Source organism: Lutjanus erythropterus, chromosome 5 (genome assembly GCF_056507025.1).
Source record: "Lutjanus erythropterus isolate fLutEry1 chromosome 5, fLutEry1.hap2, whole genome shotgun sequence".
Lineage (NCBI taxonomy): Eukaryota > Metazoa > Chordata > Actinopteri > Lutjaniformes > Lutjanidae > Lutjanus > Lutjanus erythropterus.
In genome coordinates this window covers 22639150-22664195 of record NC_139321.1, presented here as the reverse complement: position 1 = coordinate 22664195, position 25046 = coordinate 22639150, and the positions used below count along the sequence as shown (strand labels likewise).

The following is a 25046-nucleotide window of genomic DNA, read 5'->3' as shown; positions in this document are numbered from 1 at the left end:
CTGATAGGGTTCTTTTTATCCTAAGCACTGTTGCATGCTCCCCCTTCACACACTCACATGCACACACACACACTCACACGCTCACTGCTGCGATACACCCCTCCACTGCACCTTCACCCCGACCTCTGGAATCTGGAGCCCTCGTAGTCCTCGTTCAGAGGGAGGGGAGGGAGGCCAGACATAGACAGACGTGTGGTGGAACCCAACCGGATGACCTGTTTATTTTGTTAGCTGTGTTTGCTGGTGTGAGGATGGCTTTCAGGATGTGTGTGTGTTTCTGGTTGAGATGTGTATCTTGTCTTATCACGGGCCTCGGCTATCTATCCACGTAATCTGTGGACGCTGAATTGAGGATTACAGAGGATTTGTTCAGAGCAGAGTGAGCCCCAGGCGAAGTTGTAGATGTTGTTTGTCTGCCTGGAGCCCCTCAGACAGAGAAAACATGGCCTGTGTTGAAGTAAAGAAGTGACTGTCCTTATACATCTGTGAAATGCAGTACAAGGCCACAGCAGCAAATCCTTCAAGCCTCACACAGCTTGAACTGAGAGAGAGATTTGTGTACTAAATTAAGTGAAAGGGGGCGGGGGGAGTTAAAGAAAAGGAACAGGGGGTGTTTCTTGCCCCTCTCTCCCCTTTTTCTCTCTCCCTGCCTGGTCTCCTTGGTCACACACATGCACACATCCTCACACACACACACACAAACACCGACGAGGGCTCAGTCCTGCTATGGCCACCACAACCACAGAGGAGAGCTCTCCGGTTCCGGCCACCACAGCACCCCAGCAGCCTGACACTGAAACTAGCGTAGGACCCGGCTCAGAGGCAAAGCCTGAGCCCAGCGAGGCCCAGCGTGGTGACAGAGAGGAGAAAGAGGATGAGGAAGAGGAGGAATTGCAGGAGAATGCAAAAGGTCAGAGTTTGGACCCAGAGTGGGTGGAGGAGAGGTTCAGGATCGACCGGAAGAAGCTGGAGAACATGTTGTATGGTGAGTGAGAGCTATGGTTTTCTACTGGCACCATTATCAACAGGTTGGATCAGATAATTTATATATTTAATACAAATGACATGGCAATTTTTGTTATCACCGACATAATCCATTGGATTACAAAAATATGTAATCTAGTTAGAATACTTTTGGATTATTTTTGGAATATTTCAAAATCGAACATTAAAAATATCTCAATTTATACTAAAAAAAAATGCAGCACCAAAAATTTGAGCTCCACAAATACTTATTTCTCTTCAAACATCTCAAATCGTTTTCAGTGCACATATGGTACATTTACCACATTCAGCATTTACACTTGGTCAAATCAATTTACCCCCACTTTTTTGAACCAGTTTAAAATGATTTTACATTGCAGGAGTACTGTCTGATTTCTACACCATGTGGGAAGTTTTTTTGGTGTACATTTTTGGTCCTGCTGTTTTTCATTCAAGGACGACATGGAGAAATTTGCTCTTACCCCAAAAAGGAGCACCTACTCAAAATGTTCATCTTCCAGTTTCAATGTAAATAAAAAGTGGAGCACTTTTCAAAGAAAGCACTTATGTCAGACATGCTTTAATAGTTAATAGAGAGTTAGTTATCATGACAAAAGTTTCATAATCTTTAATTTTACTGCATTTTAAAGACATAAAGTTTAATCAAGTAATCCTTGAAAATGTAAATATAATCTAATTACAGACTGGGCTGATTATTAGGAGTATAAGAAAATATAGGTACACTTGAGTATCCTGGTATTTTTTGTGATACTGCATTGGTTCTCAAAAACACTGTATTGTGATCTTGTGATACATGCAAAGATTTGTGGCAGTGATTCATTTTATGTTGCATTTAATCCCCCAACAGTGATGTTTTCTATCTTTGCTGATTTGATTGCATAAAGTAAACTGTTTAAACTCAGATTTCATGTATATGGTGGTGTGTTCTTTATATTATGACAGTTTCAGTATTGCAATATATCGAATCGTAACTCCTGTGTTGTTATACATAATGTATTGCCAGGTTCTTGCCAATACACGGCCCTACTGAATACAGTTACTTACTTTTTGTAATCCCAATTACATGTAATCCAGCATTACCCAGCCCTGTCTATAAGATGTTTTTCCTGAAAGTTATTTTGATTTTGATGTTTGTCATGGCCTCCCTTTCTGCTCCTCCTCACAACCTCTGCTATGAACCTGGTCCTGTGTGCCTGTCAGAGTCTCCAGCTGGCTGCGTCCTTGTTGTCACCATTAGTATAACTGCCATCCACTAAACTCCTCTTGCTGTATTAGTGTGATTTATGACCTGCAGTGGCTTATGCATTCAGAAGTCTTCTTTGCTATTATCATTCCTGTCTGGAAAGCAGAGGTAGCTGCCTCTGTTAGTTATCGCTACGTGGCAGCTTTATGACAAATGCCTCCCCTGTGTTACTGGGGAAACTCTTTCTGACAGTGTGCTACTTGCTGCTGCAGACAGACACAGGCTGATGTTTGTCTGTTTGTCCTCACACACACACACTCTGGATGGGAAAGCTTGAGTGAATCCAACCCTGATAACTGTGGGTTGTTTTAATGTGTGTGCAGATGGGACTATGCAGCCTTAGTCAGGCAGTACACTGAAAAAAACAGGAATTTAATGGAATCAACTTATCTTTTCTCCTTCTTTACTTGACATAAATGTAAAAGTTTTATTCATTATTTTATTCATTTTATTTATGTAATTAAACCTAAAACTCTTTGTATTTATTTTCAGAACGAGTTCTCCTTCCTTTTGACTTGAACTGATGAGTTGAATGAATGCACTGTACAGAGTTTAGGAAGTCAAAATTATTTACAATGTTCATTATTGTGACTGAGGACTTGTTGGTTCAGCTTAGTATCTCAAGTTGATTGAATATGTTTTCTCAAGTACAACTGAAGTAATGTCAAGTTTATTTGGCTAGAAAAGTTTTCTTTTTTCAAATCATTAGAAAATCACCTCAACTTGTCTTTCAAGTTCAGCCAACTTAAGATTTAAGGCAGTCCAGAAATTATTATTATTTTTTTTAAATTAAAATAAATTTATTACATTTAATAATTTTCACCAATGTGACATCAGTGTTGGTTCAACTTTATATTTTAAGTTTTTGGACATGTTTTCTCAAGTACTACTGAAGTAATGTCCAGTTTATTTGACCAGAAACTTATTTATTTTGAGTCATTACAAAATTACCTCAACTTGTCTTTCAAATTCTGTCAACTTAAAAGGCAGCTCCGACACTAACTTTTTAAAATTAAATTGTATCTCATCCCTTGAGGTGATGGTTAGGCTGCACTTGAGACTACACTCTGATAGGCTGAGGCACGCTCTATGTGTTATTGTTTTTTTTTTTTGTTGTTGTTTTTTTTAAATACATTCTTCCCCCTTCATTTTGCAGTTGTTATTTAATTTTTTGGTCAAGTGGGAGGTCTTTGCGTCAGCAGATGCCATTGATGTGATTAGCTGTCTCCAGGCTAATTTGTGGTTGCCCCCCCGACCACCACCTTCTCTCTCCACCCCATACTGTTCTCTTCCCATTCCTCAGCTCTGGCCAGCGTATCCCATAGTGATGAGGGGGGTTGAGGGCGTTCCTGGGCCCCCCCCCGCCTCGTACCCTGTAAATGTCACCATGGACTGATGGCCTTTTAAAATTGTTATGTTCCCGGCAACCTCTTGTTCTAGCTGGCAAATTTCAGCCAGGTCAACATTCAAATGTTGACTTTACACACATTCTTGATATTGAACACATGCATTGTAAACAGAGGAATAATTGTCCTGCTGACAAATCACACAGCAGGAATTTTGAAATGAGTGTTCGTCCTCGTCTATCTGTTCTTGATGTTTGCTTGCTGTGTGTCTTTCAGCTCCAAAGCAGGGAGATGGTGAGACAGGAGAGGAGTTTTTTGAGAGAGTAAGTAAAAGTCCACAGCGGGAAACATCTCATTCATGAAGCAAAATCAGAAACAAAAAAAGAAAAATGCTCTCCTTAGTGAAAGACACCAATAATCACCAGTGCATGAAGCCTTCTGGTTGAATATAACTTACAAATCAGTGAGAGCATTTGTTCCAGACTCTGCATTCAGTGATTACTGGTTTTATGGAGGTGATAATGGCAGTCTTTGAAATGCAAATGAGGCCTTGTATTCTTAGTTCGAAGAGATCTGCTGTGTGTCTGGATGTGTTTCTGTGTGTGTTCTGATTGTCTGTGTGTATTTGTGGTGTGCAATGACAGCCCCGTCTTTCTCACTCTCGCCTATTGTTTGTGCTTCCACAGGTGATGAGAGAAACTGACACTCAGGTGAAATGGCCATCCAAGCTGAAGATTGGGGCCAAGTCAAAGAAAGGTGACAAATTCTTGATGTTTCAGTCACACCAAATCAGTGCTCTGTGTCTCTCTCACATTTTTTCTCTTCCTACAAGTTGATTCACTGTTGACCTCAATTGTACTGGACTTCACTCTGAACTCCTCTTTCTGTCTAGATCCACATGTGAAGGTGGAAGGAAAGAGAGCCAGTGTTTTGGAAGCCAAAAAGAAGATCCTCGAAGTGCTGGAAACTAGGGTGAGAGAGCTGTGAGACTTTATTTTCACAATTTTTCTGAACAATTATGCCAACGATGTACAGATGAAGACATGCTTTCTAATTTGCTTTCCTTCAAAAGATGTTTAAAAATGTATTTATTGTAAAGTTTGAACTTGTAAGATGAACTTCGCAGTTACTGTGTGCATAACGGCCCGATCTTGTAACAATTTAGACTTTTTCAGGTTGAATCAATGGACACCTGAAGGCAACTAAGTCTTGAAAAGTAAATAGCACCAATAACACCACTGTTTATATAAAATCCAGGTGAACAAGGTGACTCTAAAGATGGACGTGGCCTACACAGAGCACTCCCACGTGATTGGGAAAGGTGGTGGAAACATCAAGAAGGTGATGGAGGTCACATCTTGTCACATCCATTTCCCTGACTCCAACCGTCACAACGCCACTGGAGAGAAAAGCAACCAGGTGATGCTAACTGAGGCGGCAGTTTAGTGAGCCACTGACTGTTATGTTGATAATTAAAAGCATGGTTTGGATTATTTGATGTGGGATTGTATGAGGTACTTGATGGTCAGTGTATTTCTTATAGTAGATGGTGATCGACATGCACCCAGGGTCAGCAACTAAATGTGTTTTAGACGCCTAAAAACAGGCCCACCACAAAAAAATCAATGCCAGTTTATATCTACACTATATTTAGAAAATTTCACTGCTGTACGTTGCCATCAGACAGCCTTTCCGACATGAAACATAAAACTATATAAGCCAAATATCTCTCTCTCCAAATAAGAAAAGGCTGTCTGAGGGAAAGGTAAAGCGGTGAAAACATTCTAAATATAACATAAACTGATATTGATTTTTAACGTGGGCCTTACAGGTGCTAAAATATGTTTTGCTGCTGACCCTATCCACAACAGTACATTGCTTTGGTTTTGTGCTAGTAGTCTTACAACCTAGCTTCAAAAAATTCAAACTATCCTTTTAAGGAATTGAAAACAACCTTATTTAAAATGCATTTTTAAACTTTTACCAGGTGTCCATTGCTGGGCCCATAGAAGGAGTGGAGGAAGCCAGGAGGAGGATAAGAGTAAGTGGTCAATGTATAATCTGAGTTGAGGCTGACAGATTTTTATTTGTCTGAAAACTCAATTTCTTCACTCCTGTCAGGACACAACGATCAATAGAGTGATTAATTGAATGGCTGACACAAAGAAGACAGGTATATTTGTCAAAAAGCCACTGTCTGTCACTGTTTGTCTGTCTCATATCTCTTTATTTCACCCTCCTCTCCGTGTCTCCTCTCCATTACGCTCCTTCACTTTCCCTTGTTTTCCGTCCAACCTTCCCTGTCCTATAGGACCTGCAGCCTTTGTCCCTGACCTTTGACCTCCCAGTCAGCCTGGTGCCCCAGACTCTGCCAGATGCAGGCTCCCCCCTCATCCAGCAGGTGGTGCAGACTTTGGGGGTCAGTGTGAGCTTCAGGGCCGTGCCACCCCATCCTCAGGCCCAACCCGCCTTCTATGAGAGCTGCTGCACCGTCTGGGGCCTGCAGGGCAATGCAGCTGCTGTCAAGGTTAGTGTCAAACATTTTAGACAGACATTTAATTCAGTACAGAGTTTATACATAGTAGAATAAACAGTGGTGGAAAACAGTATGTTTTCATTAGTTTATAAGGATGTAACGATTACAAAAACTCACGGTATGGTAATACCAATATTAAAAGTCCATGATATATATGGCAATATTAAAAACAAAGATAAATAACAATTTGAAAAAAAGTCTATCATTAAATCATAAATCTGATATCTGAATCTGATACAGCATTTTTGTTAGTATAAATTTCCTTCTTTAACAAAATAAAAGGTGTAATCTTAAACAGTGGTCCTTAAGATAAAAGTACTAATAACACTCTATGAAAATATACCACTACAGGTAAAAGTCCTGCATTAAGTAAAAGTATGTACATATTATAAGCAAAATGTACTTAAAATATTAAAAGTAAAAGTACTCATTGTGGATTAAAATAGTCCCTGTAATTGTTTTACTATTATAACTGATTTTTTGGATTAATATTACAGCTGCATTAATGTGTATGTTGCATTTTACTGCTGTATATGTTTAAGGTTGAGCTAATTTCAGTCACTTTACTGTGAGGTAGTTTAATTTACAACAACAGCATCATTTTCTATAACTTTATCATATATTTGTTGTGTCACTGTCCTGTAAGAACCCCCAAAAAATTGTGATGTGAAAAGTAACTAAAGTAAAACTTGAATTTGTACTTAAGGACACTACTTGAGGAAATGTACTTAGTTACATCCCACCTCTGAGAATAAGGTCTACGTGTACTGTATAATATCATGTCATGTCATACATCATTATGTGGCAGAAAGCGACCTGCATTCTGATGGAGCTGCTGCTGGGGTCAGAGGTCACCGGCGGCATCGTAAGCAGTCAGCTGGATGTCACCTCGCAGCAGCACCTCTTCCTGCTGGGACAGAATGGAGCTCACTTCCTGAGTGTCATGCACCAGACGCAGACTCAGATCATCCTACCAGACCTCAGCGCTCCTCAGAGCCCTCCGACACTGCTCATCCAGGGCAGCCCTGACGGAGTGTGTCTGGCTCGGCAGCAGCTCATGGTACAGTGTGCTTTTGTTTAGGCGGAATTTTTCATTTTTCTTCATTCTTCTTTCGATCTATATCTTCCTGTGCTGCTGTAACAACAAAAAGTTTTCTTTATCTGGTGTTATTTTACATTCGGTGTGATATATGTATGTCTTTGGGTGCATATCCAGGACTGTCTGCCCGTGTGTTTGATGTTTGACATGCGGGAAGATGGCGAAGCAGATCCTTGCAAACTGGCTCAGATGATGCAAAACCTTGGAGTCTTCATTAGTGTCAAGCCCAAAGTAAAACAGACCAGCAAGGTACGACTCTGTCAGCGTAGCTTTGCTGCTTTGTTATTGTTAGAAATGTTGTTGGCTACCAGGCCCATCTTTTTAAATTCACTTTCAATCTACAGCTTCACTGTAGAGTTTGTGATTGCTTATTTCATACATGCTAGATTAAATAATAAATGTCTATTGAAATATTTTGTGAATGTTCACTTTGATTTTGGATGAAAAACTACTCTGCCCTGTGGTCTCACAGGCTGTGGTGTGCTGAATACTGATGTGCAACTCTCTGCTGGTGTATATTTATCAGTCAGTGGTGGTGAAAGGTCTGGAAAGGAACATCTCCTGTCTTTATGAGGCCCGCCGTCTGCTCCTCGGCCTGGATTCCTGTGAGACTCCCAAGGTAACCGAGATGACCTCTGACCCTGTGTTAGCCGGCAGTGGATTGACCAACTATTGGCTGAACATGTTGCTGCAGCAGCTTCGTCTCTCTGAGCAGGGTGAGCATGCACACATACTATATCTTTGTCGTAGCATTTCCATAAAAATATCATGAAAATGTGGAGGCCACTCTGTTTGGGATTTTACAATTTCCATCCTTGACCAAAAATGACATTATGGCAGACAGCAGCCCCTCCCTCCTATAGATCCAACCTGGGGACACTGAGATACATGTGATGCAAGCAGTAAATAGACTGCACCAATTTACTCCTGAATTCTCCTGAGTTTCTTACATGCAAAAACAGTGGGGAAAAGTAACTAAGAGCATGTATTCAAGCACTGTACTTAAGTGTGGTATTGCTATATTTTTTTGAGTATTTGTTCCACCACTGGCAAAAACAATTTTATATCCACAAAGGAATTTTACATAATGACTTTAGGTAAAATAAAAGATAACAGGGGATCATTTGGTAAAGGAGATCTGTGTCTAAATACAACCACTCCCTCATTCATTTCATTCATTCAATTCAGAAGTACAAATTAATTGGATTTTTTTAACTCACTGTTACGTCCCCTCTTGTTGATCAGGATCTGTTCTGGCTCCCACTCCAGAGAGTGGTACTAAGCCCCGCCCCTCCCCTCCACCAGGGCTTGCCTCGCCCGCTGACGAGGGGAGGACAGGACTGAAGGGGACAGACAGCCGGCCACTGGAGAAGGTTTGTCACTGTTTATAGTCAAACTGTGATCAAAACAGTCCCTTCCTGGCAGATAAACCCCTAACCTGTATAGCTTCTTCTTCAGATCCTAGAAAACGAGGACATGTCTGGCCAATCAGAGGATGAGAACTCCAAGGGTGTGGTGATGTCATCATCTGAGGTGTCTGATGCAGTCAACGGTATCAGCAGGGTGGGACTGATGGGTCGGAGAGGGAGCCTACAGGGTCCTGAAATTAGCAAGGTGTTCGTCCAGGGCAGACGCCATTCAACGGGACAGGCGCTGACACACAGGTGATACACAAATACAAACACCTGTGAGGGCATTGTGTTGGCTTATATTGATTCCCTGATGACTTACCTTAATGTTAACCTTAGTGTGTAAACCATTAAAACACATCACAGCCACAAAATAAATGGTTGACCTTGTGGGGACCAAGGTTTTGTACTCAGAACCTTGTATAACTGTGTAGTTTAATGGAAAAGCTCTATTTTAATATGATTCATAATTATGACACTGTCTTTACTTCCTCTTGCTGTATTGCTGCTGTTGCTCTGGGGAAAGAAAGAGTTCAAACCCTCACGAATGTTGCACACAGCCATCACAGTTTAACCTTGTCCTTCCATCTGTGTATATGTGTGTGTGTGTGTCTTCTGAATGTCCCAGATTGCTGAGCGCAGAGATTGAGGGAGGGAGGAGTGAGCGGAGGAATAGCCTGAGGAGAGACATGACGCTGGCTCAGGATGTTCGCACTGACTCATCCGTGGCTGAGGTGAGGAAAAACAGGAATTCTAGGTCTCTTTTTTCGGCCCCAGAAAATGATGCACTGCATCTGTGAACAGCCTTAACCGTTAACAGATAAATCTCGGTGCAAAGTTTCAGAAATAATCACTTGTAAACGAGGAGGGAGTATGAAAGAGAGAGAAAATCATTGGTAGCACTTACACTGTCATAACAATGTTATGACATCTGTCAGGAACATGAAGGAGTCTTTATGAAGTGATGATGATGATGATGTTTATGACTGGTGTCATTAAGTTTCATTCGGTCAGATATCTAATTTTTAATGCAAAGTTGACATTGTTTGAGAAATCTTTGTCATGCCAACTTGACATTAACCAAACCAATGTCTTTCTTATGTCCACTTGACATTAGCAAAGACAACAACAACCAAGACATAACCAAGACAAAAATGTCTTTGTTCTGACAACTTGACATGATCAAACTAAAAACTGTTTAGTATGTGGTTAGTTATGACACTTCATGGTGACACCCTTACAGTTGTGAATATTTTCCTCAACCTCAAATTAGGTGGTGCATTTTGAACTTCTCCTGTAGAGATGTCATTACGTTTTATTACACGGTCAAACGCTTTTAGAAAAAAGTTTTGAATGATTTCCTGGACTTCAGCTGAAATGGTACAATTTGAACTTAACATTTAATGGCATAAACACGTCATTAAATGTCATAAGGCCAGGTTGATGACAGAGTACAGTACCAAGGTGATTCAACTTACAGAGTTTGCTGATGGACAGATAGTGGTTAGCTTATTTACTTGTTGCTAAAGTAGGCTGACCACTATCTGCTGTAAGGTCGTTAGCTCAGGTAGCTGTGGAGCTAGCCACCTAATTAGCTGACAGGAGCCAAATCCAGCAAGAAAACCACCTTGGTACTGTCAATCTGGGAGGCTGTGTTAAGTTCAGCAAGACGCTGACAATGGCAGGAGGGACGTGCCAGTTGGAAATACATGTGTGCATTTCTTAACAGAGATGAGCGGAAGGCAAGATTGTTCACTCCTTAGTCATTTCCATTATTCTTACTTGATCTCTGAGGAAAATATTCATGATACATTTTACAAACCAACCACATATGACAGTATAATGTCATGTTAAAACATAAAGCTAAACAGGTTCTTTGATAATGTCAAGTTGTCAAAGACATTTTTGTCTCGGTCGGTGTTAAGTTGTCATACCAGACATCTCAAACAATGTCAACTTTGCATTAAAAATGACATAACTGACTGAGTGAAAGTTAATGACAACAGCCATAAACATTCATAAAGAGCTCTTCATGGTCATCACAGGTGTAATGACATAGTTATGACAGTGTAATGACAGTCTTATGCACACCCCTTCAAATAAAGTGTTACCAAAAGATTCAATGCCTTAGACTTGTGTACATCAAACTAAAGGAAGATTGAAAACAAGAGGAACATTTTATTTGTGGTGTTATGTAACCCGTTTATTCTCACATCCCTGACCATGGTGCAATTTGATTTTCAGAATTGATTTTTGTGTTTGTTTGCTTCCCTTCTTATTTGTCATCTCCCTCTCTCAAAGGTTACTGCACCAAGAATTAACAAGCAGCAGAAGTGTTAGGTTGCCCCTGCCTGACCTCAGTAACCAGGGAAAAAAATAATTCAATTTCATGCATTATTTACTCATGCTATTTCCTGTTTGTGCTTTGTAGGATTATGACTATGAGAAGAAGAAACTGCTGGCAACCAGAGGTTAGTGCTCCTAAATGTTTAATATTTCTTCCTGTCTTACACTGATTTTCAGGAGCTCTGCACAGCAACAGTTAGAGCACTGCTAAGCAAGCATTTCTTTTTTATTGATCTATAGTTGCTGCAGATAAATATATTAAAAACACATTTTGCAGGGGAAAATGGTCCCATATTCTCACTGCATATTGCTGTTTTGCTCATCAAACAGCCACTTATATACAACCAAGCTGTTGTTTTTGGAGATGAACAGGGAACATACTGGGAAAAGTAATCTAAGTAAGCACCTCAAACAATACTAGATCAAGGGAATTATTTAGTTTTCTGTAAAAGTTCTCAGGTTTTGGTCATAATGTTGTTAAAACGTGATTTAATGTCACATGATTATCCAGGATGAAGTAGCTCTTTTAGTTTATTCAAGCACGTTATGGAGGGAACACATTAATATCCAGAACAGAGGCAGGGACTTGATAGAGGGGGCCCATTTCAGTGCTGCTCACTGCCAAGACAACTGATGAAGGGGACCTGTTTATGGGCTACACTGTGCCAGAGTTATAATAGAGTAGCACTGGCACTCCTACTTAATTCACACGGGGCAGATACACAATGCTGACAACACACACATGCATCCAGGGCACGGCTGTGTGTGTGCGCACTCTCATACACGCACATGCTTGGACACACACACAGGAAACAGTGCCTCATCCATCATGCCGAATGAGAGATACTGGGAAGATCTGCAGCCAAATGGTACTAAATTCCCTCAGTGTTGCTTTATGGGATTATGAATTAGCAGTTTGAATGGGCCATCTGCCTCACAGTCATTAAGACACCCATATGCCAGTATATGAATGGGACATTTACTCACAAAAAAGACACACACTCATACACACACAAATGACAACCCACAGTTATAATCTTATTGATATCACACTCTTTGGAGTGCTGTTGCGGTTTTTTATCACACATTCACACATTGATCCTGTTCCAGTGCCAAAAGTGGCCCAGGGTCACCTGTTCGTCAGTGGAGTGTGTGTATCTGTCTCAGTCTCAGAAATTTGAGTTTTATTAAGTATGCCACATGCTGGCAAGGAGAGGCACTGTTTGTGATTCATTATTTAACACCTGAACCCAGCTTGTCCAATTCAGAATATCAGAGGAGATGTGGAAAACCTGCAATGCATTTTCATGATGGACAGACTGTGGCTATATGCACCGTGTTATCACTGTGCTATTCCATACTTTTAAATTAACGATAGATCAACTGACTATATGGAAATTGAAAGGTAGTGGCAAACCCACAGAGAATTATCACCAAATCTGCAGTTCTCCCCAAAACCAGAATTAGTAGAATTCTCCTAAAAATACAATGCATAGACTCATATAAACATAATTACTCTAAATCACAACATATTATCCACTAGAAGTGTGTGGTGGTGGTTATATGCAGAGACCCTGGTGTCACATATTTTGCAGTGACATTTGTCTTTTGGCAGTGGTGCTTATCTCCCTACTGACAACAGTGCAAAGGTTTTAAGGTTGGGGCAATAAGAACGTAGCAATGAACTGTTTAATCTGTCTCCATCACTGTCCTCTGTTCTCTGTCTGTGAGAGCTGCAGAAAATGATACACACACACACACACACACACACACACACATACACACCCACACACACATAGGCAGAGCAAACTGAGGATCACTTTAGTTGTATTCATACAAAATGTGGCATTCTACAGAGGTGTGTATTCATGTTTTAGTTACTAGCTGGTGAAAGTAACGTTTAACAGCTATGAGCCAAATGTTTCTCTGGGAAGTTGGAGAGCGAAACAACTGAAAGACGAGAAAATGTCAGCTTTCCATTCATCAAATGGCCAGAAACATGACTCTAACTACTACTCAATGTGTAAATCAGTGCACATTTCCAAACATGTGTTGTGTTTTGCGCTTGTGTACAGTGACCCCAAGTGACCGAAAAAATAAGTTAATGCAGCTTTTAAGTCTGTATTTTCTTTCTGTGTGTGTTTTTATCTGTTATGTCAGCCATGCAGAGGAAGCCCGTGGTCACAGAGGTCCGGACGCCCACAGACACCTGGAGTGGCCTCGGCTTCTCCAAGTCCATGCCAGCTGAGGCTGTTAAAGAGCTGCGCAACATCAGCCGACGCAGCTACAAACCCTACCTGAGCACAATCAGCAGTCAGGTACAAATGAACATCGTGCTAACTCAAAGGTCCAGGTTTAGATTCAGGGTGACTTACTAGCAGGATTGTGCAGAAATACAATATAATATACAGTGGATGTGGGTCCTCCTTCACACTTGGAATGGGGAAATGTGCAAACATACTGCTAGATGACATTAAATCATACACACTGGTCCTATAATGTCTGGCTTAATAAAATGGACTTGCAACTTTGTCTCATTCACTTTGATTGTTACTATTAGTTTGAGTTGGCTTCTCTTCTAAGCTTTTGCTTAACTTGCTGAATTCTTTTGAGCTGCCAAAGCTGTTTTTTGCTGCAGTGGCGGTAAAACAAGCACCCCTACTGCGTCGCCACCAACACAATCTCGTTTATTGGTATTGCCCTCTAACAGTTTAAAGCATTTATCTCACTGAGGGGTAAGTACTCCCAATTTGTCTGCTCAATTACCTGGGGTCTGATACTATCACCTCAGTCAACACAGGCAGTCCGGCTCAACCTGTTTACCTGAGCTGTTTCAGCTCATCTAAAAAGTCTCCTGAACGGCTGCTCTCTGAATGCTCAGTGATGGAAAAGCAGACTCATTTAGGTTAATAAGAGCAAGAGGTATTCCTGCAATGAGTTCAATTTCCTTCTGAGATCCAGGCAGCTTGGAGGAAGCAGTGACTATGCTCAGTGCATTGATAATTTCCAGTGAGAGAGTGCTACTATCAGGGGTCAGGAAAGAGAGGCAAAAGAGCTGCTTTAGAAACATGATTAATGGCCTTTCTTATTAAAGTTCCTATGAAAAGGCAAGTAGAGTGCTTTTTGGTTCCCTGCAAAACAGACAGCTAGGGAAGGACTTGTTGCAGATATTGATTGGCGATTACAGCCAAAGGCTAAAGCTGTCCATGGATGTAGGAAGGACAGCATTCCTATTAGCAGACTCTTTCCGCACTGAAAACCCCCAGTGAACACGACCAGACTGGGACCAAAAACAGCCTGCGATACCAATGGAGGCCAGTTTGTCAACAGGGAACAGGCTATAGTATTGAGGTGGTTTTCTTGCTGGGTTTGTCTGTATTCCCCGTCAGTCTCAGAGGCTGTGTTCGTCCCAGTGACCAGCTGTCTGGCACTGGGAGGCTGCTGAGCCTGGCTCTCTTGCTGGCTAACAGCAGGTAACAGTTACGGTCACCTACTTTAGCAACAAGTCAGGTAAAGCTATCTGTCAGTCAGCAAAGCTCTGTAATTAAATAACTGATAAGCACTTAAACTGAGCAGCTGGAGGGCATCAGGGGGAAAACCCGTCTATAAAATATGACACATTTTCACCCAAATCAGTGCATACATTTGTATTAATACATTTTGTACTGTGAATGGTGAATGGATGCATTTTCCTTCCATGCTCTGCTGTGTCATAAGTGAGAAACATTTCATTGGAAGCAAATTTAGTGTTCACCCCCAAGTGAAGGATGAGTCATCAACAGTTCTTAATCATTTTCCAGGAACAGACAAATCCTGAAATACCATTAAAAATACCCAAGAATGTTTACAAAACTTTTTTGTAAATGTTGGGCCAGATACTTGTGAACAGATCAATACATATGTGATAAAACATTTGAACATTAATTTGACCTAGTTGGAACTTCAAGCCTTTCTGTGCATATTATGTCCACTTAAACGTTCTGCACACGGCAGCATTTGCGATCACTCGAGACTGTTTGTCTCATGACCTCCAGCGCTGACAAAGAGGAGCAAGATGAAAGAAGGGGATGGTGACAGAAGTACAAGGTGCTGCTGTGAAATGTTCGCAGATGAAAGAAAACACAAGTTAATTTTTAATACCACCATAATGTCTCTGTCTCCTTCTAGTCACGGGCTGCACAGATGGGAAAGGTGTCTAACGGGAGCGACTCTGAGAACTGGAGGGACAGACGTGGATCCACATCTTCATCCCTGCCTGCCTCCTCTTCCTCCTCTTCCTCCTCCTCCCCCTCCTCGCCCCCATCTACTTTCTCCTCATCCACCTCCTCCTTCCCTGCATTTGCATCCTCAGTGAACAGAAGCAGAAATGACAAACTCTGTAAGTCTTACTTGTGTTTTTAAAGGGATACTTCACTCCTAAATCAAAAACACATTTTTTTTCTTTTGCCTGTGCTATTTATCCATTTAGATTGTTTTGGTGTGGATTGACAAGTTTTTGAGATTCCTGTTGTAGTTTCAATTCTATTTTTGGCACTTTGTACACCACAAGCCATATGCCATCTAGTTTATATTTCATATTTTAGAGAAGGCAGACGTCTCAAAAACTCAGCAACTCACACCAAAACATTTTTTATGGCTTCCTTCTAATGTCCATTAAGCCATGTTTCTATTGCCAAGGCCTGCACACAATGAGGTTTGATTTATTGAAGTTATATCCATACATATTTGTATGCGCCAGGCAAATTCAATATTTTGCTTTTTACAGCTATCTAGTTAGATAAATGGCACTAGAGGTAAGAAGAAAGTTTGTGTTTTTGATCTTGGGGTGAACTGTCTCATTAAGCCGAACAAAATAAATTGGACTGCTCTTAACCCTTTCCTCTGAACTGTGACCTCTGATGTGTAGCGGAGAGCTTCTCAAGCAGTTACTGTGAAGGTGTTTGCTCACTGAGGAGGGCATCAACCTGCAGTCAGCGGAGCCCCTCGCCCCAAATGACGGATGACCTGCCTGAGCTGCTCAGTCAACTTGGCCTCATTAAATACATTGATGTGTTTGAACAACAAGAGGTAAACATATGCGGCGATTTGCATTGAGTTGTTTTGTGACTGCAAATATTTAAAGGGCGAACCCCTCTGCATTATGTTGCAAGGTTTTCAAATAGAAACTCCCACTCAGCCATTAGCAAAAAGCAGTGATGTAGATTACAGTGGCGATTCACTCCATTCTAAAATCAGGTGTTTTATGGTAGGACCATATTTTTTCACGGTAAAAAGTTATTTACACCATCATTAAGGCTCTTTTCAGATTTACCTCGATCTACAGACACAATCGGCACGTCATTTACTCAACATCATTGAGTAACCTGTGATTAAGCGTTGGCCACAGTATTGACTGGCCACGATCCACAGTTTAGGATTTGCAGATGGCCTGAAGCCACAGATCTCTTCTTTTATTGTCCTTCATTCTTTGGGGAAATAAAGAAAATTGTAAACTGGGTATATTTTTATTGTTTTGATGCAGCAGCATTTAGGCATGTTGCCACTAGTTTTTTCAATTGATGTTGGCACTTTTACAGTGCTCTGATTAATGCTAGTGAATGATATGAAATACTCATAAGAACAAAAATAATGAACTTTTAAAGTTCTAAAAACAGTTATTGGTGTGTGAAAATACAGTTTCATCATCTTTTACACATCACACACTACTTTCATGCCACACACACTCTTGTCCCCTTGCCAAAAGCGTTATTCATTATGAATGAGCATCATGGTGCAACTGCTATCTGTTCTCATCTCATCTGTTCTCAGATTGACTACCAGACATTCCTCACTCTGTCTGATGAAGATCTGAAGGAAGTTGGCGTCTCCACCTTTGGAGCCAGACGCAAGATGTTACTGGCAATCTCAGGTGAGAATCTCATGTCCTAGGTTGGACTCAGATCAGCGTTCTCCATCTGTTAACATGGTAGGTGGCGCTTGCCTCCTCTTGTGACAATGATTAAGTTATTTATCTTCCCATCCAGACCTGAACAAGAGCAAGAGAAGACTCTCGGATACACCCACGGTGAAGCCTGGGTATCTGGAAGGTGGTGCTAGTGGTCGACTACCACGAATCATGGATCTAGAAATTGCTGCTCAGAGTAATCGCTGGTGAGAGGAAACGCCAACCAGCTCTGAGCTCCATCTGTCCGACATGGAGCAACTCAGCCTCTTAGGAAGTATACAGTGATGCTGTTGCTGGTGCAGAGGTCTAATCTGCTTGTTATTTATTATAAATGCAAAAGCAGAAAAATGCCCTGAAGAGCAGCAAACATTACGTAAACATGCGAATCCAGTGCCTTTAATCTACAGCCATACCCCAAAGCTTTTTATACAAAATCAAGACAAGGAGGTGTTCCTTTCCAAACCTCTGATCCTACATGAAACAAAAATGTATGAAACATAAACATGTTGATCCTTTGTGGTGTCTTTTATCATCATGAAGTGCCTTTCTCATGCAAACTATCACTCCTGCGCTTTTACCATGTGTTTAAATCCATGTTAACCACTACATTTATGCAATTGTAAATAGACATTTACAAAAATAAAAGACACTGTACTTTGATAGTGAAGATTAATAAAATCTTTATTCATCTAGACCAGGGATGGGCAATTATTTTTCATTGGGGGCCACATGAGAATCAATCGGGCTGATGAGGGCCAGAGACAAATGTCATACAGGGTCCAAATAATGGCCAAATCTCTAATATTGGAATAGTCAGAACTGTTCTACGTAGGACACAGCAGTAATAGGTGGCTATTAATGCACTTTTACTGTTTGCCACCCTTTCTGAATTGCCATGTGATGGAATTGGGCTAATTACTTTTGTTAGCAGGGTCTAAAACTTGAAGTTTTTGGCTGGCTTTACACTGTGAAACATCCATGCAACTTAAATTGGTTTAAACACAGATGAAAAGTTAGTTGCAGTACAGTTGCACACTGTAAAGCCCTTCAAGCAACACACTTGAAATATGTCTGAAGCAGCAACAGTTGCAAAACTCTCAACCTTGTGTAACTAGTTTCACGCAACAGCCAATCGAAATGCTGATAACGTGTCAGATGATGATGTTAAACATTTCACATTCCAAATATTTCAACTGATTTTAACTTATTGATTTCACTGGGACAAGGCGTTAATAAAAGAGATGATGGCCTTTTGGATGTTTTCAGATGAAATTACCATCATAGACTTCATGCAAGGTTTGTAATGCTGCCAACAAACAAATGTGAGTGAGACAAAGTTTGTTTACATCGCAATTTCCAGGTGACTATCATTACTGTTAGCTTAGTTATACTATTTCACACTAATGTCAGAAGGTGGCAGCAATGACCTGCCTTTATTTATTTATTTTCCTTGAATCAAAGGACAAATTAACTCACAGAATGGACAGTGTGAAATGGTTTCTTTTCAGTAGCCAGTAGCTCGTGTTTTTTCCTCCAGCATATCAATATGCATTTATGCAGCAATAGCTCTGCTCATATTTTCCAAGACAGCCTATATGAAACAAAGTAGAGAGCCACTGTTAGAGGAAAAAGCACACAACAGGTCCAAGTTGATATTATCCAGCAAGAAAATGATATGAAAGAAGATAAAAAAGATGCATAAGTTACCATTATCTGTCTCACCTGATGTAATCTTTTTTGTGTAACTAAGTTTGCTGAAAATTATGTTTCATGCAATTTGTAGCCTGCAACTAGCAGGCCGACAGGACATAAGGGGAGAGAAAGAGAGAGAATGAGTCAATAGATAGACTCACAAAAAGGGCATTGTAACTGTATAGTCAACACCAGGTCACCCCTCGGAGCAGTATTACTCCCTCAAAACAACACGAAACCAGCTGTAACGTGAACTGGTCCTCTACTCAAAGCCAGGATAAGACCACCAGAGGGCACTGGTGTCACACACTGTGTTTAGAAATTCAAGTCACATTTGTGTTGCATGAAAAATGATGGATTTGTTGCAGGAGGAAACACAGAGACAACAGCATTATAGCTCCTGGTGGACAAGGTGGAGTTGGCTTTGAAATATACAGCAGCAGAAATCAGATAAGGGAAAAATGAATTAGAAAACCCAAATAGGTAAATACATTTATTGGTGTGAGAGTAATGTGACACTCCTTTTAATGTGGTTCAGTCTCGCCTGACTGCACACCTGAAAGTTCCAATTTAATTTATCACTGTTGCCAGGAGTGAAGCCACTGGAACCGCTTATGAGTTGTTTCTTGTTTAATTTATTTAGCTGAGGGCTACACCCAGCAATTTAGTGCTATCAGAGGGACCTCACTGGCAGAGTATTAACGAGAACGGTATAATCTCCCTCTACATTTGCACATTTGGAATAGCGTCATTGGTTACCACATCGAAGCGAATGATCCAAGAAACCTCCACCGGGGGGCATGAGGGGGTCTGATCCGTTCAGACGCTCCACGAGCTAGCTGGTGCAGCAGCAGCCAAGCATGAAAGAGAGTGTGAGTGGAAGTGGTGGGCTGTGACAGATTAGGGAGAGATGATCCCTGCTTATTACAATGTCTCTGCCAATTACATAGACAGGCTTTAGACCAGTGATCCTCAAATCTGGTCCTTGGGCTCTGGAGCACTGCTGGATTTCCATTCTGTCAGGTAGTTAATTGTACTCTCCTGTGGTCGTGGGTCTAAATCGGTCCTTGATCACACAGCTTGAATGAAAACTACATGGAAGAGCCAGCAGCAATCTAGACCCTGAGGACTTTGGAGAGCCACTTGGACTGTTCACCTGCTAAAGTGGCAATCTTGGTTCATGGCCCAGTTACATGGAAGGTATGCAAAATGAAGCTGTGAGCAGACTCCATTTGCAGGTTGGTCTTTTTTTTATTGAAGTGGTCTAAACTATAATCAGTAATATTCTATTAATAATAGATCAAGTGACTCAACAAACCTACAGGTATTGTGTGTTGAAGTAGAAAGCAAAGTGAATTTTTCGCATCAGTAAATTACATACAAAGTTAATGTGAGGACACAAGTTTGCACAAGTTGAAAATATTGAACTTGAGCAAAATAATTTGGGTGTATTTTCCGAGTCATGCTGGATTCTGGTTCTGCTCTGATGTGTACTGGTGGGAGGAGAAACCAGTTACTTTTTCCAAACTTTTGGTATTAAAAAAATGGATTTATCATATTTAGCTTCTCAACCTGTCTGCAGCAGCAGGCCACAGAGGAGTCATCCTCGCTCAACTGTTTACTGTATGCTGATTAGTCTCTCTGCATTTCAGTATCTTTCAGTTGACTGTTTTGGTTTTACGGCACGCAACTTTACCGTTTGCTTCACTCTCACTGCTCTCATCAGCGTAATTTTCAGCCACAGTGAAAAAGCTCTACAAACTGACTGTGTGCTTCCCTAACCAAATGAAAGTCAGATAAAGTTAGTAATTATCTGGCGAACATAATGGAGAATTTACCAGCTAAATAACCAGTAGGTGATTTACTGCCATTTATTTGGTTAGCAAAATGACCCCCTTGTTAATCTGCTATTTCTCCTCTTTCTCTTTATATCTCCTAGTAGCAGAGATAGTTCAGGGGCAGTCTGCCTGACTCATGAGCCTTAACTGAACTGACGTTTTTGCATGTTAGAATCTATGGCCCTGATCATGGCTCTGAACTACTGGAAGCCTAACTTTGTAGTGTATCGATGAAGCCACGGCACTTTCCGTGGTGGTGAAAACAAATTTGATATTGTGGCTTTTTTCTCTCAGTTTCTCCCTTTTGCCAGTTTCATCTTGGATTTATAACTTTCTCTAAATTATACAGCTACTGGAGAGAAACAGAAGAATCATTCATGAGCTGGTTCATTTTTGGTGGATGAACAAGACGGACCAAGTTACCTAGAGGAACAAGTGTTCTCATCACTAGGGTGCTCTGACTGGGCCATCCCCTCTACTACAGAATAAAAAAAAAACTACACAGCCAAACATTTCTCTCAGATATTGGTGGATATCAAAAACAGAGTTAAAAGGAGTGTGAATATTGGACTGAGACTCATCAGGTGGCCGGAGACAGGACTCGAAATGAATGATAATGTCGCTGTGTGTCTGCTAGATGTGCAAATAAGCAACCGTTTGCAAACATAATCAGCATATAAACTAAAAAGGTGATGATATGTCGATGTAGTTTTCAGCTCATTGCTGCTCCCTCTGAGTGGTCAAAAATCAGTTATTGCAGTTTTAAGATTGTGTCTGGTTTCCTCATATGTGACCTATCACTATCCCAAGTGTACAAAAACATTACCAATATTCTTTTGTATAACAATGATTATAGAATATATTATAGAAAGAGGATTATATATACTGATATTTTCTTTTAATGCATTCACAAACTTACAAGAGAAACATAAATTACATGACTGATCAGTGGACTGTTCAGTAAGGAAACCAGAAACAACCTCAGACATGACTTTGATGAAGAGAGGAGATGTGAAATCATTCGGTGCATCCTGGAGAAGCACTATGTGATGTGAATTCACTTTGATGGACTGTGTGATGGACCCCGCCACCAACTAATACCAAGCAACAACATCTCACAGTAAATTACAAAAATACCGTCAAGCCGTTCCCTTTTGTTCGACAAAAAGACCGACTAGCGTGTAAATCCCCCACTCTGAGCCAATCACCAGTCTCCATGGAGACCCCGGGCCGATGGGAGGGGCCACCTGACAGGGAAGCCATCTGTGGATAATAAAAAAGCAGCCAATGGAGAAATGAAACAGAGTGCCCTGAGGACAAAACACAGCCACGCTTCTCCCGTACTGAGATGAAGATGGAAGTCACTCCAGGAGAGTGAGCTGGAGAGCGGAGGGAAATAGAAACAATAATGAGTGTGAATGTGAGAGTGCTGGTTTGTGATAGATGTGTCTTGTGATGGCTGAAGTTTCAAGTTAAAAAGAAAAATAAACTGCCATAAAAATACTATTGTTATTATTTTAATATATCTACCGCATTGTTTCTTATTTCTTTCTCGGAACTGTAATAATTAGGGAAATCAGTGATATGGGAACACAAACTGTCATCCCTTCTACAAATGATGGATGGAAGAATGATGCCAAGAAGTGGAATTTAGCGACTGCATTGTTTCTGTGTCTGCAGTGAAGTGAAATGAAGTCAATCTGAAAAGGTATAAGACTTATCAGTAGACTATAGTACTACAGCTTAAAGTTTTATTGAGGGAGATGAAATAAAACCATGTGTATCTCAAATACATAGAGCCAAGCCAGTGCCTAAAAGTCCCTCATCACCACATTAATTAAGCTGACTTCGTTTGTCACATCTGTCCGAGGCCACTTCCTCAGGTCACCCTTCCATTCGTAGTTGAAAGAACATAGGTCTGATCACATTTTCCCTTTTCAAGAATAAGTTTGAGATTTTGGAAAATGCTGCCTTGCAGAAAGTTAGATGAGAAAACTGACACCAGTCTCATATCTATACAGCAAATATGAAGCCACCAGCCAACACAATGACTGGAAACAGGAGAAACAGCTAGACTGGCTGAACAGATGAGATAAAATGTGTTAATTCATGGGCTTTAGTGATTCTGGTAGGTTGATTCTGTTACTGTTGGACAGAGCTAAGCTAGTTTCCCATCTGTGCTAAGCTAAGCTAAGTTAGAAATGAAAATCAGTTTGGCAGTCAACATATTATAAAATATCCACTGTTATTATATATGTAATAAAAAAAGGGGAGCAATTTCACTTTCATGTTTTTTGGTGATGGTAACTGTTGTACTGTAATAAATTATGGTGAAGGTTAAAATTATGTTCTAAGTAACTTTGTAAACTGTGTCAGAAAATCATAGTTTACAGTACTCCATACTAAAAATATTACAAAGTTAACTAAAATATTTTGCTTAGCAGATTCCCTTGGGTTGCCTCAATTTTCTATTTCATCTGAAAAACCCTGTTTGGAATAATAAATCATCAGGTTCTGTAATCGTGTCTTTACCTTTCCTCTTATATCTCCCTCATGCTTCTTCTTATCCAGTCTTCTTTAACACACAGTTAAAAACAGGGACATTCTTGATGACCTGACAGATCTGGTCACTCTATGGTGGCTTCATATTTACCTAAGGTGTAAGGTGTATGTGCAGGGCATGATTATTTCACACCTACCGAGCGCCACTTTCAATTCCATGGACATCATGAACGAAACATTTTCATTGCTGGGTACTTTATGAAGGAAGAATTAAGCCTCCTGGAGCTCTTTAGAAAATACAGACTTTCTCTTTGGCATACTTACAGGTTCCATCAGAAAGAGCTGCAAGCATTACAGCCTATGACGCTTGTATGACTCATTGGCTAGCAACAGCCATGACATAACAGTGTCATATTCAGATGTGTGGTGCATTGCTTATATTTTTTTATTGGGTTAAGTTATAATAAGTTGGACTGAGCATAATAAATGTCTATGTAAGCACTGAAAAAGAATATAAGATGGTTATTTTTTTGTGGTGGAAACTGGGACAATTTAGTGTTGATATTTGTCTGGACTCTCATCTTCAAACCGAGACAGTCACAGACAAACCAGGACGTCTGGTCCACAGAGCAGACATGAGCGTGTTATCAATCTTTGCATCTAACTCGTGATAGCAAAGATAACACTGTAAGCGTATTTCCTAAAATGTCAAACTTTTCCTTTAAGGTGTGATAGGCTGTTTCCACATCATTTATTTTCCAAAAAAGAAAGGAAAAAGACGCCTGTCACATACTGCTTGTAGGAGCGGCGTCAGCGATTGGGGCCCACAATTCATGTAAGGTCACAAATAAGGTGGGTACACTGCAGGAAAAAGAGCGTCAGTCACTGCATGTGATGACAGACAAACAGATGAAACATTACAGATTTTGTCATGTAGTCTGGTGACAGAAGATACTGCACTAGCTAGAGTCCCAGAATTGGGTGATTATACACCCTCCACAGCTTCTGGCATAATTTGATGCACATAGTTAAGCCCATTGTCTATTGTATTTGACAGAGTGTGTTGTGAACTGCTGAATACGCTGTTTCAAGCCAGAAGATTCGGTTGTCCTTTTAGCCCCCAATTGTTGGTACAATGTGTTTTCAAAGTGCTGAGCGGGCTGTTTCAAGCCAGTGGGGTCAGCTGTCCCATTAGCCAGTGATATTACAAAAACACTCATTAAGCTTTTATGTTCTTTTGGGCACTGCCGGCTTTGTGATTCTCCTCTCTCAGAGGCAAGCGATAAGAGTATTTTCTGCCGCTACCATTTATGTCTGCTTCTAACAGGGGAGGCTGCTTTCTCAAGGTTGGAAAAGGTCAGAATTGATGGAGGGCTTTGATTGTTCTATTGCAGAGAAATCTGAGCTTCAGAAACAATAAAAACCAAAAAGCATGAGAAACTCATATCAATGTGTTTGTGGTTTCACAGTGAGGAAAGGGATGTGTTTTTATTTCATCATGATTTGGTGAAATAGGATGAAATGTGAGGCTCGTGCTTAAAATGGTACGGTCGCAATTTATATTACAGTGCAATAATAAGACATAACATGCCTTACTTTGGATCAAATTAGACAATTATCATCTTTATGATTTCTTCATTAGACAGTATTAGAGACTTACCCAATACCTATCAAACCCTTATTAGACTTTATTAGATGGTAATTAGGGACACAATACAACAGAACCGGACTGTACACTAAAGTGAAATAACACATCTACATCATTTTTGGCTGCTCTGCCAACTGTATGGGACCAAACACGGAAGGCGTGTCGCAAGTAGCAGATTTGTGATTTCACTTTAGTTTACAGTGCAGTTCTGTTGTAATGTGTCCTTAATTACCCTCCTAATAAAGAAGATATTACTTCTAGTTTTTGTCTAATTTACAAAGTGGCTTACAACACCTTATTAGTGTGTTGTTAGGTGTATGGTGTCTAACTGGGATATGGCTGTGCTCGTTTACTGACAATTAAAAACATATTATTTCTAGCTTTTGTCTAATTTGATACAAATTTCAGCTTGTTACGTCTTTTTAGTGTACTGTAAAA

At 40.5% G+C, this 25046-nt stretch overlaps 1 protein-coding gene across 1 annotated transcript; it reads left to right on the top strand.

Annotated features, from left to right (window-relative positions):
• Positions 1-632: 632 nt before the first annotated feature.
• Positions 633-17622, top strand: bicc2 (bicaudal C homolog 2). The gene is made up of 19 exons (XM_084719229.1): positions 633-985; positions 3871-3917; positions 4281-4350; positions 4487-4566; positions 4852-5013; positions 5582-5635; positions 5906-6121; positions 6939-7190; positions 7347-7478; positions 7756-7945; positions 8475-8602; positions 8688-8893; positions 9267-9372; positions 11070-11109; positions 13145-13302; positions 15152-15362; positions 15891-16051; positions 16793-16892; positions 17008-17622. Exons 1-19 carry the CDS (start codon positions 727-729, stop codon positions 17136-17138), a joined length of 2703 nt encoding a protein of 900 aa, XP_084575355.1. The 5' UTR covers positions 633-726; the 3' UTR covers positions 17139-17622.
• The last annotated feature ends 7424 nt before the right edge of the window (positions 17623-25046 follow it).

Excerpts from the sequence above, each read along its gene's own strand:
- bicc2 (XM_084719229.1), top strand. The coding sequence starts at position 727 with ATGGCCACCACAACCACAGAGGAGAGCTCTCCGGTTCCGGCCACCACA. Across the intron at positions 4,351-4,486 it reads TGGGGCCAAGTCAAAGAAAG|ATCCACATGTGAAGGTGGAA; the intron begins GTGACAAATTCT and ends CTTTCTGTCTAG. Across the intron at positions 16,893-17,007 it reads GATGTTACTGGCAATCTCAG|ACCTGAACAAGAGCAAGAGA; the intron begins GTGAGAATCTCA and ends CTTCCCATCCAG.